The sequence below is a fragment of the Pinus tabuliformis genome, chromosome 6, assembly GCF_031772625.1.
Source record: "Pinus tabuliformis cultivar Carrire ecotype Pingquan chromosome 6, CPIR1, whole genome shotgun sequence".
NCBI lineage: Eukaryota > Viridiplantae > Streptophyta > Pinopsida > Pinales > Pinaceae > Pinus > Pinus tabuliformis.
In genome coordinates, this window is record NC_142292.1 from 495,988,388 (window position 1) to 496,014,560 (window position 26,173).

A 26,173-nucleotide genomic window follows, 5' to 3' on the forward strand; every position below is an offset into this window, starting at 1 on the left:
AATTCCTCTGGCTATGGTGAAGAAATTCGGAGGCATCCAAGCATGTTTGGTGTTAGTGATTTATGGACCAGTTTAGGTGAAATCACTATGTTTGAGGGTTGAGGTGGATATTCCTCTAGAAGCCCTGGTTTGGTAGTTCTATTTTGGTTTAAACCCATATGATCCCACGTTCATGCTTTGAATATGCCACGGGGGTGATTGGCTAAATAGAGATTTGGTTTAGCCAATATATGTTCAGGTGGTACGTGGAAGTCCCTGACTTGGTTGGCTTATGCATATGTCATTATGTGTCATTTCTTATTGAAATCAATGAGCACATGTATGGGTTATTGTGTTGATTTTATGACTAGTTTGTCATGGACTCATTATGGTTAAATTTTGGTTATAGTCATGGTACATTCTTGTTGTATAATGTGCTCTTGTTATGGATCTTGCTTAATATGACTTGATAAGTTATTTAATGGTATATGAATGCATTGTCTAACAAGTGTTTTTGCAACTAGCTTGAGAGGGAATTGAGCCTTCTTGATGATTCTCTGATGAAGTTAAGAAGACAACAAACATATATGCATTCATGACCTATAATTGTTGTGTTTGAAAAAATGTTGAACATGTGTTTGGAAAATCTTGAGCAAGATATAGCCTTAGTATTGATCATATAGACTTATTATCATCTTAGATTGAATTATGTAAAGTTCTGGGTTGTTCTAGGTAGCCTTGAAAATCCAAAACGGGTTGCAGGTCGCACCCTCTAAATTGAGATATTTCAACTGCAACCGCATGAAGGAAGGCTTGTGAATGCGTTCAGTTGGGATGTAGGGTAAGGAAAAAATCTAGTTCTAGCTTAGGGTAAGGTCATCAACAAATGTTGTATGATATATAGGTGATGTGGTTCTCTTGGGAGGTTGCAATATGTTTCCGGTTTGTAGACCCCACTTCCATAACTGGCACTTTGATGTTGGGTCATTTCATAGTAACTCTCAGCTCTTGTTTACCTTGGAGAGCCTGAAAAGAGGGTAAATGTGGGGTGGGTTGTTACATTATTAATTCAAAGGTGAATGGAGTGAAACATGCATATTGTTTGAATTGTATTTCAAGGAAAAATCATTTATAGATATGCTCATGCAAATGTTGATTTTCGATGAAACCTAATTAGAGAAGGGTAGGATCTTTTTTTCCTTTTCAGATTCAAGAATGAGTACAATCCTAACACACTCTCATTAAGCTCTCAGACACATAATACATATCAGAACCACATTTGCAAACTAACCACAAAAGATACCAAAGAAAAATATACAAAAATACCTACTCAAAACCAAAACCCTAGCTAGCAAGCAAGCATGCTCTAATAGGAAAAATAAAATCAAACAAACAAACTCATAAACAAGCAAAAATAAGAGGGTTGGTAGGACAATGATGACAAAGAGGTATCGGACACCAATGTCTCGGTTGGGAATCAAACCCAAGATTATCTAAAACCCTAAAAACTAAGAAACAAACTTACTTGCTGTAAGTGAATCTAAGTGTTTTACAAAATAAAAAAAGACACAAAAAGATGAATTTTAAGATAAATGCCAAGTGGGAAAAAACATGTGCCAAAAAGTTGAAGAAATTACAGGAGAAACCTTGCTAAAACCATAGTTTGAAGGCTTCAACACTTTGGTGTAGAGGAAATTGAGCAATGATAGGTTATTAATCCTTTGGTGTAGAGTAAGCTAAATAATATAAGGCTTATCAATGATATAGTACTAACTGCAGTGGGGCATTGGTAGGGAAAAACCTAAATCTTTGGTTTTTTATCACTAGGGTTTTAGATTTGAACTCTTTATATGACTATTAAGTATTGTATAATGCTGAAGGAATATTAAAAAATGTTGCTAAAACTCAGACAAAGACTACAAAAATGCACCCATTGGGACTTCCCTGGTGGAGTCACCAATTCAGTTTAAGGGAAAAATTTCACTTGCAATAGAAAGCTACTTTAGCCCCAGCAAGATGCCTAAGAATTTCACAAATGGAAAGAGTTGTAGTCAAAGCATAAAAAAAGCAGATCCTAATGCATGCATGCATATACAAGAAATTATAGAGAGGGTGAAGAAACCGTACCTCTTATCAAGAAGAGTTTGCTAGTTGTTGTAGCTAGCTGGGGGAAACCTCTGGAGATCTATGCTCTTGTCCTTACTCCTAAATATTTGCACACAAAAACACTTCACCAAACCCTATGCCCTGCAAGAACTGTTAGCATTAGCATATAACCACATCCATAATCAACATGTAAACATAAGAAAGTAATATGAGAAAATGGAATAGTGGGGAAAAAGCATGTGTGTTTGTATTATATTAAAACAATAAGATATACCCTTGTGCTCCTATGATCTTTTCCTACTGTTCTTCTCTCACCAACATTCATTGCTCACTCTAACAATGATGGATGGCTTATCGCAAGGGAACTTGTAGGTTTGCAATCTAGAAACACTTCAACATATGCTATTTTTTCCTCTTTTGTTTACCTATGGAGAGCTTGCTTTTATAGATATTCCTAGGTAGTGATCACATTGAATCTAGACATCTTTTTTACCATGTTTGGTCCTTTGATCCTTATCCTCTTTGAGTGATCAAATTTGACATATTTCAACATTTTCCATGCAAATTCTTGCTTTAGTGCCCCATCATAGTGTAACTAGGGCGTTGTTAACTATCTGTTGCTTGAAGCCAAACTACACAGAGTGTTGTTTGGCCTAGTGTTGCTTGACTGGAACGGTAGAGGAGCATTGAAGGCACTAATTGTGGGTTTTTGGAGCTTTCCAAAAATTAATTTTCGCATCCTGACTATCAAGATGGTGCTCCCTTCTAGTAGACATAAGGTGGTGACTTTTTGGGTTATAATACAATACTCTCATTAAATTATTTCAACAACAATTGGAAAGGATCATCACCTGTAAATCATACTGTAAATTAAAAATAAACGTATACTAAATGAAAATAGAATATTATGATCTGTAATAAATGAAAACAAATTAAAAACAATGTAGCAAATACTAGAAAATAGGGGGCCCTCTTAGTCTAAAACATGTATGGAAGGTAACTATAATCCTAAGTTAATTAATCACACATCACATGTAATAGCATACTATTTTCTACTTAGTTTGGAATATAAATAAGATTACAAGCAATATGTTCATAAATTCCTCTAACCATTTTCTCTCTATCTTCCCATAATCTTCCTATGACTAATATTAAATTAATGCAATGTAAAACAAAACTAAATTGTTGATGTCTAGTGCTTGATCCCATAATCCTTGTGATCTACCATATTTATTAACAATAGATCGTAAAACAGGGGATCCACTCTCTATATCCTTTAAAACCTCAATTTTGTTTTCAAGAAGTGATTAACAATAACCTAGTTTATCTTTTGTGAATGTACAGTGGGTGATATCCCTCCTTGGTTCAATCCTCTTGATTAACCCATGTTGACATTAAGGCTAGATGTGTGTGCACCTAGTGGTTATAGTAGTAAAAAATGAAATCAACTTTGTGTCACTTGAATACGAGATCGCCCCAGTTGTTGATTCCACTAGCCACAAGAAAAATAATGTATAATGGATGTTGAATCATATTATGAGGAATGTGCACAATCTCGAAGTCACAAATTTCTATTTGAAGCAATGCTAATATGCAAATCATCAATTCATTATAGGATCTACATGTTGGTTACATGATTTTCACATTAGCTACATGATATGTGATTTAGTTATAGGATTTGCAACTTGTGTAATTTTTTATTAGTAAAATGAATTTCAACCCAATTTTGTTTATCAAAGATTTGGAATATCCAACTATAGTCAAAATTATTCCTTGAGATTTGAGATGCTCTTTGAGTGAAAATCACAAGTAATGTGTCAAAAAGAGGTAGCAATGAGGTGGAAAAAGGAAGAATAGGAAGTCAAAATGACATAATTATCAATGAAGATAGCATTGAAATGAAGACCCAACATGAGGATAACCATGTGTAGAATTTTAGAAGAATCTAAAAGGCCATAAACCATAACTCTAGTTGAGGGTTAAGGAAATTAAACCTTACCCCTAGTTGGATATTGGGTTATGTTAAATATTGCATTGTTAGACGGAGTAAGGGTTCCATTCTATGCTATTTCATTTTGTTTCATAGTTGAGAAAAATAACTAGTAGTGGGAAGTTACAGAGAAGAATATATGGGGTTAAGTTTATGTAGTAGCCTTACAAGCCATTGATTTCATGTAACTCCATAGTGAGTACGTCTTCCTTTTTACTTGCATATTTCCTTTGTACATGTGTGGTCCCACTTTTCATATTTTCACTTGTATGCTCGAGTTTTTTAACTATTCACAACTAGTCATTTGTCCCATCTTTTACTATTTTGTGCCTATTCATCAATTTTGTGGCATATCATTACCTGTATGGTCCATTTGAATTGCAACTCTTATGGGCGCTTAATATAGTGTGTGTATTTTTCTCTTTGTGATAACAATAACATCTCCCTTAGATATCATTGTATTTGGATTGGATCATGCATAAACTAGACAAGGCATGCCCTATAAAGACATGAAGATCCTCCATCCCATGCTCACAATGGATCAACATGCATTGAATTTTTACTTTGGATATCTCTTCCTTGGTCCAAATAAGTGGATTTTGCCTCCCATCCTAGTTTGGTACTGTTGCCACAAAGTCTAGTAGGCCTTGGAGAGGGAAACACTACAAGATATAAACTAGACAAATAAGCAACAATGTGCCAGAGGGCCACTGTCACCAGAGCCAAAACCCCCTGCTCTAAACGGATTTTCACCAACGGGAGGAGTCTCGGTAGGAGGGATATCACTTATAATAGATATTCTAGGGTTAAGGTGTGAAATGATCTCACTAGGAATTCTTTAGGAAAGACACAATTTAGGCTCAAAGCTTCACGAGGAAGAAATTCACTTTTTATAAAGAGGCTTAGAAATAAGGGCAAGAGACATAGGGTTTGATAAATTTAACGAGTGTTGTAGTAACTCAAGGTCAGGGCTAGGAGAAATTTTTTCTTGCAATGTATACTAGCTATGGCAAGGCTCTTGAAACCTTTAAGAAAGCCCTTACGTTGAAGGCAGGAGAACTAGGGTTTCCCTCTTAGGCAAACAACTAGGGCAAGGAAATTTATGGATGAAATTGAAGTGGATGCCCATCAAAATGACAAATTTAGTGGAAAATATTATCCCCTTGATGTTTATGCTCTCCAGCCACCAAATTTCCTCTTGCCTAGGGATTCACACCAAGCCCTAGTTTCCTAACTTAACCTTGAAAGGGCTAAATTTGAGAGAGAAAAAAAAATGGAGAATATTTAAGAATGATCACCAACGACTTAGATTAGCACCTTTTCCCTTGGGAATATGGAGTCTAGGATGATAAATATTAGCCAAATTTGTTCCTAAGGAGGCCAAAATTTGATGCCATAGTGATCAAATTTCAAGCATTCACCCACTCATTGGAAAAATGGAGTTTTATGGGAGAGATGCTAGGAGTTCACCACTAAGATGATTCATTACATGTTATGTATAAGTGATGCATGAAATATTCATCTATGTAGTAATTCAAAATTGATCTTCACTAAATTAGGGCACAATTTAGCATGACCTAGAATCAATAATTCCATAGATTAGACATTCAAGAAATAGATATTCAACAATAAATTACACTTACAAGATAACATACATGATTTCCATTTATTAGATCAAATAATAGCTCCAAACAATATCCAAAATTAGCTCCAATAGATCTCTAAACATACATGAGAGATCAAGTGTGAGTTCCTTTGAGGAGGTCGCAGTTCCAATGTGTGAAGATGATTTGATTCAAACGAGACTAGGATTTAATGTTTTATCTCAATCATTGTTTTCCAAGTAGTGTCCCTTCCTAAAGCCATGGTCCTTTATGGGAGGTCCCACTAGACTAGGATTGAAAATTAACCCCCCCCCCCCCCCCCCCCACCCGCATTTAAGGTGAGGGAACAAGACTACGGCCCAAACACTTCTTTCTTCTAAGTTACCCCATAATCCATGTCAAAATGCCCAAATACAAACAAGCATAAGCACCCAATTGTGAAATGAATAAAGTACCTTTTGATCAGAAGCCTTCCAAACATGTGTTCTTGACAAATGGGTGAGGAGACATATGATTGATGCAAGTGGTAGAGATATGAATGGAATGCCACATCGATTACAAGGTGGCTCTTAGGGATTGTTGGTTGCCGGCAGGAAGAGACGAATGGGAGAAAATTTTCTCCTCAGGATCACCCATTTTGGTGGGTAACATGTACCATGGAAGGATCCCTTGGTCTAAACTTTGGTGTTTTATTGCTTGGTTGCACATAAGGTCTAATAGATACTCTTTTCCTAACTAGGTTTCGGTCTCATGCAATGCACAAAGTTTGAGTTAAGAGCATCAATTTGATCCTTAAATATTCCTAATCCATTACAATATGTTAATTTGGTTAAGTTTCCTTTTTTATTAGGTGGTTTAGGCACACAATCTTAGTTTCAAATTTACTTATCTATACCACACTTGTGGCTTGCAGTTTGTTCATTCTTGCAAAGTAAAGGATGTTATTTCTTATCAATACCTATGGTTTGGTCCAATTTCTTGCAATTTGTCAGCAACACCTATTCTTGAACCATCATAATGGGAATGTTGCTTCCATGTTGACTGCAATGATTAACTATGCCAACTAGTATTTCATTATCTACATATATTTCCGTCTTTCTCTATGTTAAGGGTCTTTAGCCCCCTTTTATGCTTTAAAACTCTAAATGATTGAAATATCTCTTGTGAATTAACAATATCCTTCCACCTTTATTGCTCTTGGGATTTCTTGGATCTTAACCTTCACCAACTTTGCTATTGTTGAAGGCTATTACAATTAGCATCTACTTATGGTTCATATAGATTTCTCTTTGTTAGATTAGTTGATTATTGTCTCTCTCCATACTTTCACTTTTGTCTACAACCTTCATCCCCACCTCAAAAGAACAAGCCTATGAGAGAGGAAATAACATGCTTCACCAGGGGAACTATAGGTCACATACTTATATTCCATAGTTGTAAATTTTATGTGTGGTTTCTCTATTCTCATTTCATTGCTTTGGAGACATTATCCTTGTTTGTTTTTATAAAGGGAAGATCAACATCACCTTAAGCACATAGAGTAGATTTTGACCTTATTCTTTGTTGCAAGTTGTTTGTTCTATTCTGAAAGCCTAAGTATTCTCCTTAAATTGGTTTCGAGTAGGTTAGTTTATGATTCAATTCTAATGAAGGGTTTTTTTCCCACTTGCGAAGAAATAAATCATAGGTTTCCCTTCCAAATTTCTTTGTTGACCACCACATAAATTGGAAATAAACTTAATGTTTGTTGTGAATTGATTGCATTTGTTTTAAAGAAGAGTAAAATAGACCACATTACTATCATTTGTTTTCATTTGAAATATGAACTTTTATACGTTAAGTATCCCAGACAAGGAAAATAGATGAAACAACGTAGTTTATGTTCACACTTATTTTTCATTGTTTGCATAATTATTTAATCTATCTTTATTGTTGTAATAACCCCAATCCAACATAGATATCAATGCTATAACAAATTAAGAGTTCATTAATAAGATTAATCCCTTAATTTACTTAGTGGCCTGTCCTCACTAGTTCTTCTAGTTTTCCCAATATCTCCCAAAAACTTGGTGGCGACTCCAATCCATCGAGTCTAGTCTTCATAGCTTGAGAAGCCTTAGTTTGGTAGGGTGTTGGCATTCCCTTTGGGTTTAGGTGCCATCCTCCTTTGCTTAGAATCTTCGAGCTATTAATTAGAATGTGCTCCTCTCAGCTCACCCTTTTAAGGTTTTTGTTCCATTCCTCCTTTGGGACACTCACAATTTACATTATTGATAAACTTTTTCATTTGAGAAAATAAGAAATGTAATCTATGAGGGTTCTTGCAATCATAATTAGGCAAAATATTACAATGAAGAGTTTGCTAAATGAATTGAATAGAGAATAACATAGAAGATGATGAAGTACACTAATCTTCTAGGAAAATGATCATGTTTTTAATCACAAATCTTATAAGAATCTTTTATTTTAAGTGATGAGAATATTGTATTAAATCAAAATTTGCATATGGATAACGACATGTACAACATGTGAATACAATGAGAACCCTTTGAGGTTAGCTATACTTGTAACCTCACAAAAATCTTTATTCTCACTATCTATTAGCTATTTTACTATCCTAAAGGACACATGGTCTTTGGAGGAGTAAATTCTTGAAAAGACCTATAGCTACAAACAAAATTTACACTATATAGCGAATCCATTGTTAAGTAATAATTGTGAGAGAAGGAATACCATTTCTCATTAGGAATCATCCGTCTAAGTTTACACCTTTATTGGCGAGATTTTCAGAATTAATATAGTCTTTTCACATTATTATTCATATTACTCAAAAAAGCTAAAATTATATAAAAAAATCCTTACGCTTTCAAAAAAGAATTTAAATTTAATAAAATAAATAAATAAATAAATATATATATATATATATATATATATATATATATATATATATATAATTTAAAGACTTTGTGTTAATCAAGGAAGTTGAAATACATAGATAGGCTGATACGAGCAAAGAGAGTTACAACGGAAGATCTCCATCCTTGTTGCATATACCAACTTGAACTAATTACATGCATACTGAAATTAACAAAAGTTTGCCCTCCCAAGCTTACATATTTTCATACCAGACATCACTGGTAACTAGCAAGAGGCTACACTCATAAGACCATGACAAACACCAAACATGCAACCTTTGCGTTCGTCTTTTTTTGCCCACCTACAAAACCATAGGAGACTAACCTCCAGGGCGAAACTAGAAATCTCCTTGTGTTGTGAAGAGCACTCCAATGCCAACTCGCAAGAGTCAACCACCATCCCCATATGCCTTTGTTGCAAGAGTCCAAGAAACGTACAAGACTCACCAAAATAATAAACATTGTGTACTGGAAGAGACCACGACCAAAACAAAAACTTGGTCATGACTCTATATGTCGTTATAATCCCCAGGGAGAGCTTCCCATGTAGGGCCAAACTGGAGTACTAGATCAAAGATTGAGGGAGTAGACCATACCCTCCCCACTTCCACTGGTATCCATCTGATGAAGATACATTTGTCGGGGCATGGGTGCTTGAGCCAAGATGATCTCAAAGGTCTCCTCCATCTAACTTGCAAGGAATGTGACTCTCTATGTGCCTTAATCAAGCATCAATCCAATCTACACAAAAATGCATATTGCTCAACATCCTTTTAATATCTTCCAAAGATGTTGTATTTTTCAACTTGTTTGTCTTTGAGAACTAAGCCCAATGGTGTCTTCATTTTCCAATGAAGAGCCATTGAGTTCAAGTAGCATTTCTTTCTGCCTCTTGAGTGTCTAGGGTCTGGTACCCACCCATCCATGTCTTCAAGCAATTCTGAATCAGATAGCGACTTCCTCTCTTCTCCAACTTTTGTCTCTAACTCCCTTATTTCCAGACACACTTCCAACGGAATTGCGTTAAAATAAGTTGCCACAACGTGTGAGTGAACAACCTTGTTCCCCTTTGACCAAGCCGTGAAACGCTCCCTCCACTTCTTTTGCTTCTTTGTCTTTGCCTCGGTGGCATCTCAGGGTTGCCAAGGGAGTGACTTGAGTCTCTGTGAGGATTACCCCTACCTACAAAAGGATAGATAGACCAAACCCTTTCGCTCTTGACCAAATCTGGACACCAGCACACCAACTCGTCACTGTAACCCTAGATAAAATGACTGAATTTATATAGCAAGCCACCTAAGCAGGTAGCGGGTGACAAAAATTTAACTACCGATTTAAATTCCTCCACCATTGGACAAAACCAAAACCATCGCACGACACTAGACCAATTACGACCTAGCAACCAATGACCCACAATACAATCCCTTTTCTAGAGCCTAACACAATAGGTAGACAACACAACCCACAATAAAACTCACTCGCCCAAAACACAATAGCTACCCACAACTCAACTCAATAAGCACAGACCCAAACACACCAAGACCCAAGATAGAACAAAAGAGAGACACAACTTCTAGATACACTTGACCAACCAAGGTTGAAAAATACATGCACTTGTAAACAATTGCCCATAAAATTATAAACAAACAGCTAACCCAACCCAATAGAAGAACAATACAAAATGAATAAACTTATAGGCTCGACTCTCCAGCCCACAAGGAGAAGGAAACAACTCCAACAACCAACAAGAAACGCGAACACAGAACACCACCTCCGTGCACCAAAAGGTGACTGGCCCTGAAGCTATGCTCCTCCTCAAGCAAATCACTAGAAAATTCTACACCAGGGAAGCTCCCTTTCTCCTTTTCTCAGACAATACACTCCACGAGGTGGGGGAATAACCCTCGACACCCTCAATAGTTGAACCACCAACTCTCTATGCCATGGCCAAAATCCCACACGAAGGTTTTAAGTGCATGCTCGACAAATGCTCATACCTCCCGCATTAATTGGAAAATTGGTTGTCCAAGTGTAATGAGCACGACAACCTAAGCCCATCCTTTCTAAATTAACACCCCATCCAAGAAAAATAGAAAAAATATAATTAATATTAAATATTTATTTAAAATCATTCCAATTCAAATTCTTACCACCATAAAATCCTAGTATAGAAAAGTTTTTGACCTCTTAAAATAATTAGTTTCCTTCCCTTTGACCATGAAGATTGCATTTGACTAAATTGAAAATTTGACCAATCAAATTAGTGTAAAGAATTGAGAATTGTGTACTCAATCAAATTAGTGTAAATAATTGAGAATTGTGTACTTGATATGTTTTAGCTCTTTGTTTAACATTTTTTTTTGGTTAATTTGGTTTAAAATTAGATAATGTTTTTTTAGAATCGTAAATTTCATCTATATAATTTGCTAGATTTAAATGTTTAATTATTTTTTTAATACATTTATATCATAATTTTTTATTTATTTTTTAAACTGTCAACAGAGCGATGTAAAATACTTTCGAACATTATGTCTTCAATGTGGAAAACAAAATATAAAAAACAGAAAAGTCAGTCATGAAAGGCGGCCTTGTGTGACCTCCTCGGCTATCAGATCACTTTGTACAAACTATGTATCTCGACACCCCTTCTGAAACCCTAACAACTGAAATTCCTTCAAACCGATCCGGATATCGATATTGGATCTGACGGGACAACAATGGCGCACCATTGTGGATCTTTAACAGCCAGATCTGTTCTCCATGTTAACGGCACCCAAGGCAGCAGGGCCGCCATTCCCTCTGGATTTTCTGTTCGCATTGCTCAACATACTGCAGCAACTCCGCCTCATTCTACCTCTGTTTCATGGTAATTTAATCACTCCATTGTTTTATTATTCACAAACTGACTTTGTTTTGCTTCAATTTGAATGTGCTCCCACAAATGGAATTGTTTGTTAAACTCAATACCAAATGGGCTATTGAGACCACTTTAGTCCAGTAACATAAATCAGATTTTAGTAATACTTCAACAGGCATATATTCTGTGAGTCTAACTTCATACTAAGTATATCGACCATTGCAACAATTGCTCGTTTTTGAGTTTTAACATATAATAGATATCAGTAACAGAGCACCAAATGTGTTAGCCAGCTCAATTATAAAGGTTTTTATTTTAACCTAAGCAGTTATAGGCACACACTTTTGTTCATTCTGGTATTGGAGATTGCTATAGAGAATGAATTCTTATGCCATTTGTTTATTCCTTTTCAGTTTGTTTGCAGATATGGCTTGTGCACAGTCGTTGCTGCCTCAACACAGTGCAAATGCAGCTGCCAGGCTCACAGCATGTCCGAGTGTTAATTCTCGGAGTTGTCGAGCGCTATCTCAGGGTACCCTCTGCTGCACCTCTCCTAATTGCTAATATGATTGTTTTGTGCCATTTAGGATTGTTTTGTGCCATGTTTCGTACATAGATGGTTGCCAAGTGTGATTATAGGAAGTGGTATTAAGAGTCTTCACTCTCAAGTGATAGGTTTTTGTTCAAAATTTTGCAAATATTGAAAGTTGGGATCTAATGTTGGACTAGTATGTATTGGTCACAAGGATAATGTTGAACTACACTGTATTGGTCACAAGGATATTTACAAGTAAAAGTTGACCATTTACTTGGGGCATTTCGATTTCAAAGAAAAAATTTGAAATATTTGTTCACAATGGATCATTAACCAAGTTTATCTTGATCATCCATCAAATGGCTATATATGAAATGACTTATTTTTTAAGGTTGATTAATGTATTATACTAGAGAAGAGTGTTGAAAACTTAAATGTTAGGAAAGATCAATGAGCGAAAGTGTCCTAAAATATTAGGATATTTAATTAATGTTGTTGGTTAGTTATGCAACACATTATGAGATCTTATGTTGTTGAAGGCATACTAGTACTCTATATCACTTTATTATTGTTGTTTTTAGTTAATATAATTAGTTGTTCTATTATTTATGAGTCAATTTATTTTGTTTAATCTTTCTCATGTATGAATTATTCATGATAATTTATGACGGAATTTTAAATGATCATTGGAAATAATCTTTAAATAAAATAACAAATATTTGTTGATGTGAAAGTTGCAACCAGCCATATTAGGAAGTTGTCCATTGTTAACCTTTGGGCATTGACCAAAACTTGGCGTGCTCTTTGCAGTAACCAACACTGGGCAATGAGCTATAGTTACACTTTACATGGGTGTCTAAGTCCCAAAATTCTCAAGTGGTATTAAAGATTATAAGTTAGATGTGTTTTTTAGAGTGCATGTCACACTAGTAAGTCTTTACCCTTAATTTTAGTGCACCAACACTAAGAATTAGTGTTGAAATTTCTCACATGGTATCAAAGCCAAAATTCTCAAGTGGTATAATTAAACATTATAAGTTGGATGTGTTTTTTATAGTGCATGTCACACTAATAAGTCTTTACCCTTGAAATTTTAGTGCACCAACACTAAGAATTAGTGTTGAAATTTCTCACATGGTATCGAAGCCATGTTCAATTTTTGGAGCATTGACTAATTAGATAAAGCCAACTAAATTTGAATCTAGTGTTTTGTAGTTGATACAATAGGAATGATTGTTGAAGTGGGGGGGCGAGGGCATCAAGTTAAATAGTAAGAACTATCCCATTTGGAAATTTTGCATGTGAATTTTTTAGTGAAGCAAATTTTGTTGACACTTTTAAAGGGCAAGTAAGATGTAACTATTGATGAAATCAAGTTAACATAGTAACAATCAAGAGATGAAGATTCACAATATATCTTGAAATCAAATATGTTGAATTGCATCATTGCTCATATCTAGAAGTGTAGATAGGATTTGGATCACATTATAGAATCTCTATGAGATGTCCAATAGGACACATATATTGTATATACACAACTACCTATATGCTCTCAATATGAGTGATTGTAAGAATGCTATAAACTATATGATATGCATTTAGGATGTATATGATAAATTAATTGTAGGTGATATTATAGATGATGAAGATTTAGCATTGTTGACCATTAAAGGATCTATTGAGATCTTTAAATGATTTATGACAAGCTTGAATATCAATGATGATTTATGAAAATTTATTAAGATTCATCATGAAGACGTCAAGGAAAGACTATAAATTCATACAAATTGGTGCTTTTGATAAAAGCACACATTTTTTTTGTAAGTTCGGCAACAGTGAGGTTACATCATCGTCATGTCCAAGAATAACACCAGAATAGGGTTGGGAATTGAACTAATGACTTAACATCTAGGAGTGCCTTAACAACGCACCCGATCACCGTCTATCCAAGACTCGTGGACATAAAAGCACACAAAAATTGAATAAGATCACTAAGGATGTAATATATTATTACTACATCAAGAAAGGACATTATGCGTGCCGCTATTACAAGGGAAATCATGAACAACCACTAGGGAAGAAGCACCCAAAATATGTTGCAAAGAATAAGAATTTTGAGAAGCCCAAAGAGATAGGTGTACTCATATTCTCTTTTGCAACTATTAAATTGTCAAAGATGGCTAATACATTGATTTAGACACAACTAGATACATGATTGGGAGGAGATATTGGTTCAAGAAGTTTGAACTGACAAGACTTGGAGATATTAAGTTTGACAATCATAGGACTAGAGATTGAAGGAAAAGGTAAATGTACCTGTTCTATTGAGAATGGGGAATACTTGTGATATGAAGGTGATCCTCAATGTTCTTGGTATATGAAATAACTAAGTTTATGTGAATTAGATGAATAAAGGGAATTTGAAGGTTGAATTTGATGGTAGAAACTGCTTTATCAAAGGCAATTTAAGAAACGATGTAATCATAGTAGTGTGCTATGAGGGGCATGGTATTCTTAGATTATGTGGAAATATTGATGGAGAATGTGTGATGGAATATTGATTGATTATAGTATATTATAACACTTGAGATATGATCATCTCAATTTTCAAAGTTTGTAGTTGTTACATAAAATTAATATGGTTGATGGCTTAGCACAAACACTAAAGCCTTCTAAGTTTTGTAAAGCTTGCATCTTGAGCAAGAACCATGCAAATAGTTCCCAAAATGATTATTGTGGCATGTTAAGCTACTTGTAATGTTCCTTCTTACTTATGTAGATTAATGAGTTGGTTGTCAATGAGTGGTGAGTTGTATTTAATGAAATCTATAAATGCCTACAGTTGAAACTTATGGATATATTTCCTAGCACAAAAGTTTGAAGTGTTTGAATGTTTTCTTAGAATTCAAATCCCTTGTTGAGAAATAGAGTGAGAAGTCATAAAAGAAACCCATATTTGATAGTGGGGAGAATACAAATCCAATTTGTTTGAGAGTTATTGTCAGAAATGTGGCATTTGCAAGCAACTCGCTCCTACTTATACCTTCAAGAAAATGGAGTTCCAGAGGGAATCAACCATGGCATTTAGGACGTGGCACATTGAATGATAAAGTATCAAAAAGTTCATGTGAATTTTGGGTAGAAGCATGTAATTATGTAATATATTGGATTAATTAAAGTCCCATGAAATTTTTCTAGAGCATAACTCTTAAAGAAGCTTGTAGAGGATGCAATCCAATAAGGTAACATTTGCACATGCTTGGGAGTGTGCATCTACCAAAGTGTGGAAATTTTTTAGAATCCAAAATTCAATGCAAAAGTGAAATTTTAACTTCAACCTAGAAGGTTTTCTCAAATCTTAGACTTATAAATTTTCAACCTTAGGGCTATTGTAAAACAAGGTACAAAACAACAACATAAATAGTATAATGCTTCACTTCTAAATAGCCCAAACTTCTTGACAATTCAAGGAGAAAAGATAGCAAACCAAAAGGATAAGTTTCAACCATTTTAGAGAAACTTATTAACTAATAACTAGTTCTAAAAATACTCTCTTACAATAGTAATAACAATAGTATGGTAACAGTAAAATCAACCCCTTATATTTTCAATTAGATGTTAAATCACTTAATAATTGTCCTTTTACTTATGTCAAATCAACAAGACACACATGATAGTAAATAATATTTCATAAATAATATATTTAGCTAAAATTAAAATCTAGAAATTGCACAACCTTTGGACAGGTAAAAACTTCATTAATGTGCAAAAGATGAAGTACATGTACATGCCACAATTTTCTCTCAAGGCTAGTGCAAATCCTCCTAGGCTCAAAATCCTAGCTAGGGGAAATCAACAAACCCTAACAACCAAAAGGATCCAATATACAAAAAATATTCCAACACATTCTCTAAGGCAAGATGTCCTCTCCTCCTTTTCTTCTTCACAGTTCCACCTTAGGGTTTTATCACAAAACCCTAACCTCTAATATCTAAGGAATAAACCCTAACCCTAGACCACCAAGATGCCCCAAGATACTCCAAGAAGACCAAGAAACCCTAGCGACCAATGTGAGTGAGAGAGGGGAAATTGCGCACTCTTCTTTGTGTCACATATGATCACAACAATGAATACAATTGAGTGAATAAATATATATGAATGGAAAAGCTCTCTCCTTCCTACATTTATAAGAGGTAATGTAGGCTAACAATACAATATGGACCTTATCCCTTTTTATCAACCTACAATGAGCACTTTTAGGCCAACACAAGTGAGATGCTACACTCTAAAGTATTGCCATACTCGATATTTTAAGCGCCAGTTAATATAGGCTTCCTAAAGAAGCTTGGATACCTTATATTTTTGAATCCCCACTTGAATTCTTGTCTTATGTACATTTTGTATCCTTGTCAATATGATAATTAGAATGAAACTTAACGTCTATAATGAATGTGCTCAAATCCCATAGTCACCATAATGTTGTTTCCTTTGTTATCTTCACCTCCTTTCTTGTCCTTTCAAAAAACCAAAACAATTAGTCATGGGTTATGGGTGTAAATTCCAAATGCATTGAAAATTTATTACCATGATTCACTATAAATGTGTTGTTCATGACAATTTTGAAAAGAACACAATAAACATCAAATGAACTAAAGAAAACAGAGTCATCTCTCTTTCTCATGTTCATATAGTCCATTTCTTTAAATGAATCTAGCATGTTGAAAAATATAGCAGAGTCATAGCATTGGTATCTAATATTTTATTATTATTTGAGAACATTCATTGGCCTCTTGAACACTTAGTAAATTATTTGCAACATCTCTATTATTAAAATAAATACTTATAGCAAAAAAACACATAATTAATACTTGAATGTAAATCTCTCAATAATTCAATGATCTTGTAAAGTTTTTGTCAATCTCATTGTAAAGCTAACACATAATCTTTCTTTGTTTCACACAAAAATATGTTAATGCTTTTGTTTGAGGTAAAAAAGCTTCATTGAGACCAACAATGACTTGTAATGTTTTTGATAAAGTTTATGTAAGAATCTATGTAAATAGACATTATCAACATCACAAAATTTAAAATTTGAAATTATAACAATAATAATTGTAATTTTATTCATTCAATTTTCTAGATCATCACTTTCTTACTCTTCTTATCACTCCCCTTTCCCCAATGTTTATGTTCCTTTATCTATAATACTTTTTTTTTCTAGAAACATTAAAATCAACATGATGATACTTTAAGTGTCAAATATTTAAAAGTACTTCTTAGTTCTGTTTCTCTCTCCTTGCCACAAGCCCATGAACAATGAGATGTATCATTTACAACCTTAATTCTTGGAGTAACAATTTTGATGTCCAGGTGGGATTCTTAAGTGAGATATTGAGAAGGTAACATAATTCACATTATCCTTAGATCTATGCAATAGGAATCATACTCTAACATCCCCTTTATCACACATTTTTTGTATAGTTGAGAAATAGAGTGAGCTATCAATGTCCTTAATAAGAACCACATACTTGGTGGTCTTGATAAGAGATTTCCTTTAACTTTGTGTTTGTATCAACATTAGGAATCTTCAAATTATAGACATCTTAGCCTATATAATAAACAATGGGTGCAATCATGCTAGATTTGCATGTTTTAGAGCCCTATAAAGAAAGTAGGCTATTTTCATGGTTTTCATAGTGTTTTGATAGAGTTACCCTCTTTCGACAAAGACCCCAAAGTGTAGGACAATTTCATATTTTCTAATGGCATCTACAACAAACATGACTCCCATAGTCAATCAATATTGTGATATACTTGAGATATGAGTCTAAGTTGTAATGCTCACTTATTATATAGATACATAAGAACAAATCCCCGCTTAGACAGTGGTCCATAAAAGGGCTTGATTTTAACATGATTGTGTGTAAAGCTTTATATTGTCATTTAAAACATTCTTGAAACTCCTTCAAAGAAAAGAAGTAAGTTTGGTGTTTAAGATTTTTATTATTTATTTATAATATACATATAACCCATAAGAAGGTTATACTCAAGATTATAAAGTATGATTATTATTGTCTTCTATTTAAATTACAAATTATTTATTTGGTGGTTTGTTAACTTTTAACATTGTAAAAAGTTGGAAGAGTAATATTTTATTTAAAATAAATTTTATTTTGGAATGCATACTTAAGTTACTCTTGTCAATTAAAGTACAACTACTTTTGCCACTTTTCACATGGAAGAGTTGAATGAAAATATAGCCTTCAACTTACAAATATCCTTGAAATCCTATTTCAACTAAGTTTGCATTACTTTTAACTCTTTGATTATAATATGTGTCACCTTTCACCTAGCAAGCCAAACATGTCCATTTTTGTGAACCATGTACGTTGTGCTTGAATTTTATGGAATAAAATGTGTGTCCATGGTAAGCGCCATGGTAGTTTAGACATTGTTGTAGATGTTAGAAAATACATAATGAATAATTAAACTTAATATGACTAAGTGCACATATAATAAGCATTCTTTGTCAAAAGAATAACTAAAACAAGAAGAACGTTATTTACTTAGAATTTGTGAAGGAGAATTAAATCATCTACCCAAAAAATATAAGATGATTTAAATTTTTTGAAGAACAAGTTCATATGAGCATTTATCAATTGTATACTATTGAATATATATTAGTTGTTAATATTGCACAAATAGTTAGAGGTAAAATAAATAAATATTATTATATTTATATTATATACATTTTTTTGTGTAAAGGTTTGACTTATATTACTTCAACAAAAAGATACATGAGTTTGACTTTGTTGCTAATGGTCGCCTTGCTGGGAAGCCCAATAACACAAGTTTAGTTCTTTCAAGTTATACATATTGTTTTTGACTTGCCTATCTGAGAGTAAAAAACAAAATTGCAAACTACTACTGTTTGGCTTGGTGCCCAATGAGTATCGATTCTGCTCAGAGGAACCAATTACATTATAATAAAACTGAAACATAGAACTTGAAGCTAAAAGGACCTAAAGTAGAGAGATTGAACAAAGAACATTAATCGACCCATATTAACAATTAGAACAAGGCCGAATAAGAGAAATTGAGGTACCCACCCCTTGTTATTAGCTTGAAGAAAGCCCATGAGCCAAGCAATACTAGTGTCCCAAAGCTCTGCATGTCAACCAACAATCCAAAGTTATGCCCACCGCTCCTTCTTCATGGTTAGGCTCCAGAGCCTTGTCGCACCATACTCATAGCCAAAAATTGGAGAGACTGACGCTCTGCTATGATTATGTTGAGAAGTCCTACCACTCACGAAGCGTTGGACGACTTTGAAATTGAGACCCCGCTTCTCACTCCTCCAACATTTCCTGGCTCTAGTGTCAATATGAGTATACATGGATTGATGTTGCCCTTTTGTTCACTTGAGTGTCATTACCATACCCCCTTGCCAGACAATTTGCCTATTTCCCATGTCAACTAGACCGACACTGCTCTTAGATGGCAATGCCCCATAAGATGGAAGAGCAGTAGTCTGAATGTAGCCAGGTTCAACCAATTTCTCATGAAAATTGCCTAATTGTGAATATACCATTGATACTGTTGGAAACGCTCGAGGTTCGTATCCTTGCAATTTAACCACAAATCTTCCCTGTCGCATGTAACCATGTTCTAAAGACTTTGAAAGCGTGTTATGCCACTGCTCATGCACCCACCATGAAAGATTTATGTTATATACACTAATGTATATAGTGCTATAAAAAAATATTCAAAATTACATATTAATAAAAATATATATGGAAAAACTTTTCTATTAATTAAACATAATTGTATTAACTTGTAATTTTGATATTTTTTTTAAAGCTTTTGCTATATAATTTTATCCAATAATAAAAAAATTATTATTATATATTATAAAAAATATTTATCTATTATTTTATATTAATAAATTAAATAATTATAACTAAAACAGAACTCATAAAAACTTTCAATAAAAACTAATAAATAGATATCCATTATTACATTTAACTTCAATTCCATTTCAGTTCATTAAATAATAATTTTAATATTCAATTTCATTTTCATTTTTCAAAATTATTATTTAATCCACAATTTAGAAAAGCACCTCTGTAAAAATTAATAATTAATCTAAAATAACAAGCACCCTTCCACGGTGTAGACTAATTAAAAATTTATAAAAATGTTAAGAACAACAACGTACATTTCATTAACCGAAAGTAATATTCTTCAAATACAATGGTTAGTTGTACTGTATTGGGCTGTATTTTCAGTATTAGGACCTTTTTTCGTTTTTAAAAATATATTTAATATACAATGGTAAAATAACACTAAATATCTTATAGAACTTATTTGATAAAAAAATAACACTAAATATCTTATAGAATTTATTTGATAAAAAAATATTTGATGATGATGATGATGATGGTTAACGTCCACTGAGACCAAATTGGTCTATCGGACCTACAATTTTCTTAATTTTTACTTGTCTGGCTCCTCGTCTTTCTTGGCGAGATTGGTGTTGTAGCTTTCTTTCTTTTCTCTACGGTTTTCCAACTTCCTTTGTCTTGCATCTCCTTCATCTCTTCTGGTTCTTGGGACATTGGTGTCTTAGCTTCGCGATCTATAGTCGGAGAAGTTTGGTTTAGGAGATCTGCTTTGCTGTTAAATGAAGATTTATTTTCTGTGGTATTCAGATCCTCATAACTGTTGATTTGTTGGGGCGGGCTTTCTCCTTGCTTGCTTTGAGAGTTGTTTCCTTCTTCCTTGATTTCTTGTGACTTAGAGTTTTCTCTAGAATATTCTTCCTTGATGACAGTGTAGTGTTCTTTTTGTGCTCCTTCCCACCATGTAGATCTGTGGTGGTTTTTTCTAGCAAAATTTTTCTCAGAGGCTTTTGGGCAATTTTTGGCTAGATGCCCCGTCTCAAAGCACGATCGACATCTGAAGAGGACACTTTCATAATCAAGCTTCTGGTTCCACACATAGTCTTTACTTGTTAGGTTTATTTCCGCTGGGAATCCGGCGCTGAAATCCATTTCCACACAGATGCGTGCATAGGTGGTTCTGGCATATTCCTCTGTTTCTGGGCACCTGCAGTGAAATTTCCCAATTGCATTTCCGATGGCTTTTAGCGAGGAGAGATTCCAGAGATGCAAGGGTAGGCTTGGCAATCTCACCCAAACTGGTGCTGAGGTTATCACTGCTGTAGAGGGATCGAATGATGGGTTCCATGGCTTCATTTAAAAGGATGACAAACTCAAAATTATATTCTTCCAACATATACATTCTGTATTTTCAATATTAATCTATTTTTTTCGTTTTTAAAAATATATTTAATACATTATTATAAAATAACAATAAATATTTTCTAAAATTTATTACTTGATAAAAAATTAATTAAAATGATAAAAAATATAGATTAATAAAACAATTGTGTAAATGTTAAAAAATTGATATCAAACTCAAAGTTATATTTTTGCAACATATTGATTAATAAAATAATTATAAGATTATGTCAAATAATATTTATGTGTTATTTTGTTATTTTGAGGAATTAAAGTAGATAATTCTGGTACAGACAAACAACGCATAGCCAGACCTTCGAAACCACGTGGGGAGGAAGACAATGGTGAGGGGAGGAAGATAACATACTGTGCCCATCACTCAAACTAGTGTAGGTCGTGTGGTGGGGACTATGACATGTTTGTCTATGTAACACGATTATCTACCTTGCTTCTTCCAATAGCTAGATGTTGATCGATCTCTTGTCTTCTTTACCATCCAAAATATTGGTCATGTACTAGGGACACTTTATTGTCTTCCTCCCATCTAAATTCTTTTAGCGAGAATCTATTATCTAACTTAATTGTATAGTGAACAAGAAAAACAATTATAAAAATTAATAAAAAATACATAATTTTTTTTCAAAAATAATTAATATTTAAATAATTAAAAAATTGATATTTTTATTTAAAATTTCATTATAATTTTGATAAAATTTTAAATATTATTTACCTAATCAAATAAAAATATGTTAAAATATTAAATCTTTTTTTACATTAATTACAACAAATTAAAATTAGAAAATATGTTAAAAAATTTGGCCAACTGAATTCGAAAATGAAAATACCAATCCATCCTTAAAAATATACGTACACATAAATTTAAAAATAAAATAAAACACTTGTAAATTGCTGAGCCACCGTCCTTTAATACCATACCACCTCACCTTCCATGGAAAGATTTGAAAATACAAACCTTCCATGGAAAAATTTGAAAATACAAAGATTTGAAATGGTGATTGCCATTTATTTCCTTACAATAATTTCATTTTCCTACATTGATGGATTCTTAAGAAGGTTTGGGTTTCATTGGCAATAGTTATTTTGTGGGAGAATAACTGAAATTGTGTGTCCTGGTGAATTTTGGGCACTCAGAATGCGCAACATTAATTTTCGAATGCGGCTACAGCATGAGAACGAATGGAAGATCTCGTTGGTCATCAAACCACTTGGCTGTACTTGGCTAATGTATGGGTGGTACTGTGGAACAATTTCTCGCATTTATAAGAGTTTAAACAGTTGGATAGTGATAAAGGTGCAGTCTAACTACAACTCATTCTTTGCACGGACTTAATACCAGAAATTTATACATTTATCTATTCAATTTTGAGCTGGAATTAAATTAACTTCAGACACTTTAGGCACTCAACTTGGGAGGTTGGCATTGACTTTGCTGTCCATTTGGTTATAGTTTTGCTCCCACTCTGTTTAGGTGAGCCCGGACACTACCCAAATCACCTTCTCAAAAGGAGCCAACAAAGCTCTGAAAAGGTGAGGTCGAACAAAGCTGTGAAGAGGAGAGGTTGCATGGTGAAGGCCAATTGGTTTGCTATTTTTGCTGTGAAGTTAAACTGGGTGCTAGGTGACCTAAAAAAAGAGGGGTTAACATTAAAAGTTAAACTGGGTGTTAGGTGCCCTTAAAAAAGGGAGGGGTTCGTATTAAATCCCATTAGTCCATCTCTGCTTTTCGATTCAGCCCATTAGTTCAGACTTCATCTCTGCTTTTCTCAAAGAGAAGGCAGATCATACTGAAAGGAAAGAAGGGTGTGGTGCGCATAAGTCCATCCCTGCTTTTCTTAAACAGAAGGTAGACCCAATTGAAAAGAAGGGACGGTGGGTGGTTGAATGATAAAAGCCCATTAGTATAACTTTGAATGAAGGGAGGAAGGGTGGGTGGTTGGATGATAAAAGCCCATTAGTATAACTTTGTTTTCATTTAAATGAAGACAAAATAAACCCTATTGAAAGAGATGGTTAAAAGGTAAAAGTTCATTATTCCATTCCATGAAGAGAAATCATTTCAGACCATTTCAGACATTACTGATAGAGTCATTGACTGCTACAAGCTCATTAGTATGCTTCTATGTACTATGAAGAGAAGGCAGTTTTCCTTACCTATACTGTTAACATTACCACATGGCCATGTCTCCTTAAGAGAAGTCAAGCCATCATAGATGGGGTTGGTTGAATGGTCATGTGTCCTTAAGAGAAATCAAGCCATCCAAGCCATCCTAGATGGGGTTGGTTAAATGATAAAAGCACATTAATGGGGTTGGTTGAATGGTCATGTGTCCTTAAGAGAAATCAAACCATCCTTGATGGGGTTGGTTGAATGATTAAAGCACATTAATCTGTATCTATGTGCCTTGAAGAGAATGCAGACCCTACCAAAAAGGAGAATAGTTGAACTGTAAAAGTCCAGTAGTTGGTGTTGTTGTGCCCCGAAGACAAAACAAACTTTAACTCAAAATTTGTGAAATTTGTTGGCGAAACAATAAAACAACATTATTCCAACTTTTTGTGTCTTGAAGAGAAATCTTCCTATGTGCGCCTCGAAGAAAAGACATACTCTATTCATATGAGCTTCATATAGGAGCTACCCTTGATAAATTGTGATTCTATTAGTGTTCATGGTCTAAACATCTCTGGTCAATGAATAAGCTCAGAATGTTGTTGATGACTGTAATCCAAGTCTTTATGTCTTCTAAGCGACCAATTTATGTTGTAAAATTGACATACTACAATATTATCAGAGTATCTTGTTTGAAGCAAATCAGGACACTAATCATGATATTTGTTCCCTCTATGATGGACTAGTACTCTGTCTGGCATTCCCCTCCATTGCTTAATGATAGATCTCAAATTTTTCTTTGCATTCAACAATCTAACTTCGTATTCTTTTACTCTTCTGGGGAAACTCAAAATTTTCTTTGCATTCAACAATCTAACTCCATATTCAAACAGCCAAACCTTTTATTGAAGTGGAATGTCAAGGTAATCCTGCTTTTGCATTCACTACACAATCTGCTTGCCAAAAATGTAACAGCACTGGCTAACCATAAGATATCCATTACTTGATGCGGTTAGACTAGCCTGCTACTCCCACCTATTATCACTGGAATTTCTCTATTTTAATATTTATGCATTCTATGCTTTATTAAAAGATATGCAGAGATTCCTCTATACACTCTATTTTGCAATTAATACAATATGCTTGGGGTGTGTTTTACTTATATTATGCATGCAAACACCTGATTAAAACTAGGTTATGCTTTATGAAAACCAGATGGATCCCAAGCATCACTTTGGCATGCAGTTGGAGCACAGGATCCATTGGTAAAAGAAGCAGCTGAGAATGCTGTGAAAATCATACAGCAGAGGTCCAACTCCTTGATGCCTTATGAACTTCAGGAGATAGTTTCGGCAAAGGAAAAGGTCTTTGTTTTTGGTTCATTGCAGTTTTAGATTTTTTTAATTGAGCACTTTTTTGTTGATGAAAACATTTATTTTCTAATAGCTCTACTGTGATTCCAGGTAGTTAATGTTCCGAAGATTTTTGATTTGCTTCTGAAAATTAAATGGGAAAATGAAGTAAAAAGCTACGAGGTTGAAATGAAGAGAACCCTTGAGGGCAAATGGACTATGAACCATATGCAATCTGATGCGGGGCACTGACTCTTCACTTTGAACAGGGACAATTTTCTTTATATTATTGAACAGTCTCAGTTGACATATGATTCTTATGTCTGCATCTGGCTCCCTTGTACATATAAGAACCGTTCAATTTGAATAAGTATATATGTGTTTATATAACGTCTTTGCCAATTACTTTGTAGTTTATATGCCAGTTCCCTCTAAGCTTACTTGCAGATAACCTTGCTGGACTGTTTGCTTCATATAGTTCCATATTAGTTTTATGCTTTGCTTGCTTTCATTTTTGAAATTAAATAAATATTTATGATATCCATGGCAACTGTGTCTCGGATGACTACCTAAATTTTCCAACAGGATAACTTTGTGTGCTACATAAAATGCAAAAATAATTGCAAACATTTTGAAATTCTTACATCATGTCATACAATTGAGAGTAGTGATGCAGCTGGTTAGGAAAGCTTAGATTTCTCCATCTATAACATAATCTTGTTAATATTTGCATATATTAGCAAAAAGTGTGGCCAAATAATTTTAATCGCCTTAATTTCTAGTAAGGTGTGTGTACTGTATCGATGCGGTCCTTCTCCATCAGTGAATAGTCTATTTTTGTTTAAACTGTTATGAGGGCTTGGTGGAGCTGAAATTTTTGTCCTCAAAGATTAGATTGGCTGTTATCATGTTCTATTTCCACTGGCACAATCTTATATTTAACTCTGCCACTGAGAAAGTGAAAGCTATGGTCACTGTCAGGTGATCTGAATTTTGCAGCATTGACCAGTATTTATGTGTTTGGTCTAATCAAGATTTATGAGCATATACTCCCACATCTCAAAATCTGGGCTTCGATAATTGCTGAATTAACAACCGCCATTCGTTTATTTTGAAGCATTGCTTAGAAGTTTGATTTTCCGTTTAGCGTTGGATTTTATGGTTAAATTGCTTTTGAACCTGTAGTTTACCTATCTTGGAAGGCTGTGCACTGTGAATATTCTGCCCATAAGATGACAAGCCACAGTAAATTTTCAATTACTAGAAGAGCATTATTTGTAAAAGGTTTGAACTTAGTTTCTTGATTGGTTTGATAAGTGTTTGAAGTGAAGTTTTGTTTTTCATCTTGAAAATAATGTAAATGAGAAATTACATTCCCATGAGCCCTCCTAACAGTTTTTTTTAT

At 34.1% G+C, this 26,173-nt stretch overlaps 1 protein-coding gene across 1 annotated transcript; it reads left to right on the top strand.

The window, feature by feature from the left end:
* Positions 1–11,134: 11,134 nt before the first annotated feature.
* Positions 11,135–25,336, top strand: LOC149259498 (uncharacterized). Its single transcript, XM_089375944.1, has 4 exons — positions 11,135–11,460; positions 11,865–11,983; positions 24,632–24,780; positions 24,880–25,336. The coding sequence occupies exons 1-4, from the start codon at positions 11,312–11,314 to the stop codon at positions 25,018–25,020; spliced, it is 558 nt and encodes a 185-aa protein (XP_089232070.1). The 5' UTR covers positions 11,135–11,311; the 3' UTR covers positions 25,021–25,336.
* Positions 25,337–26,173: the final 837 nt, after the last annotated feature.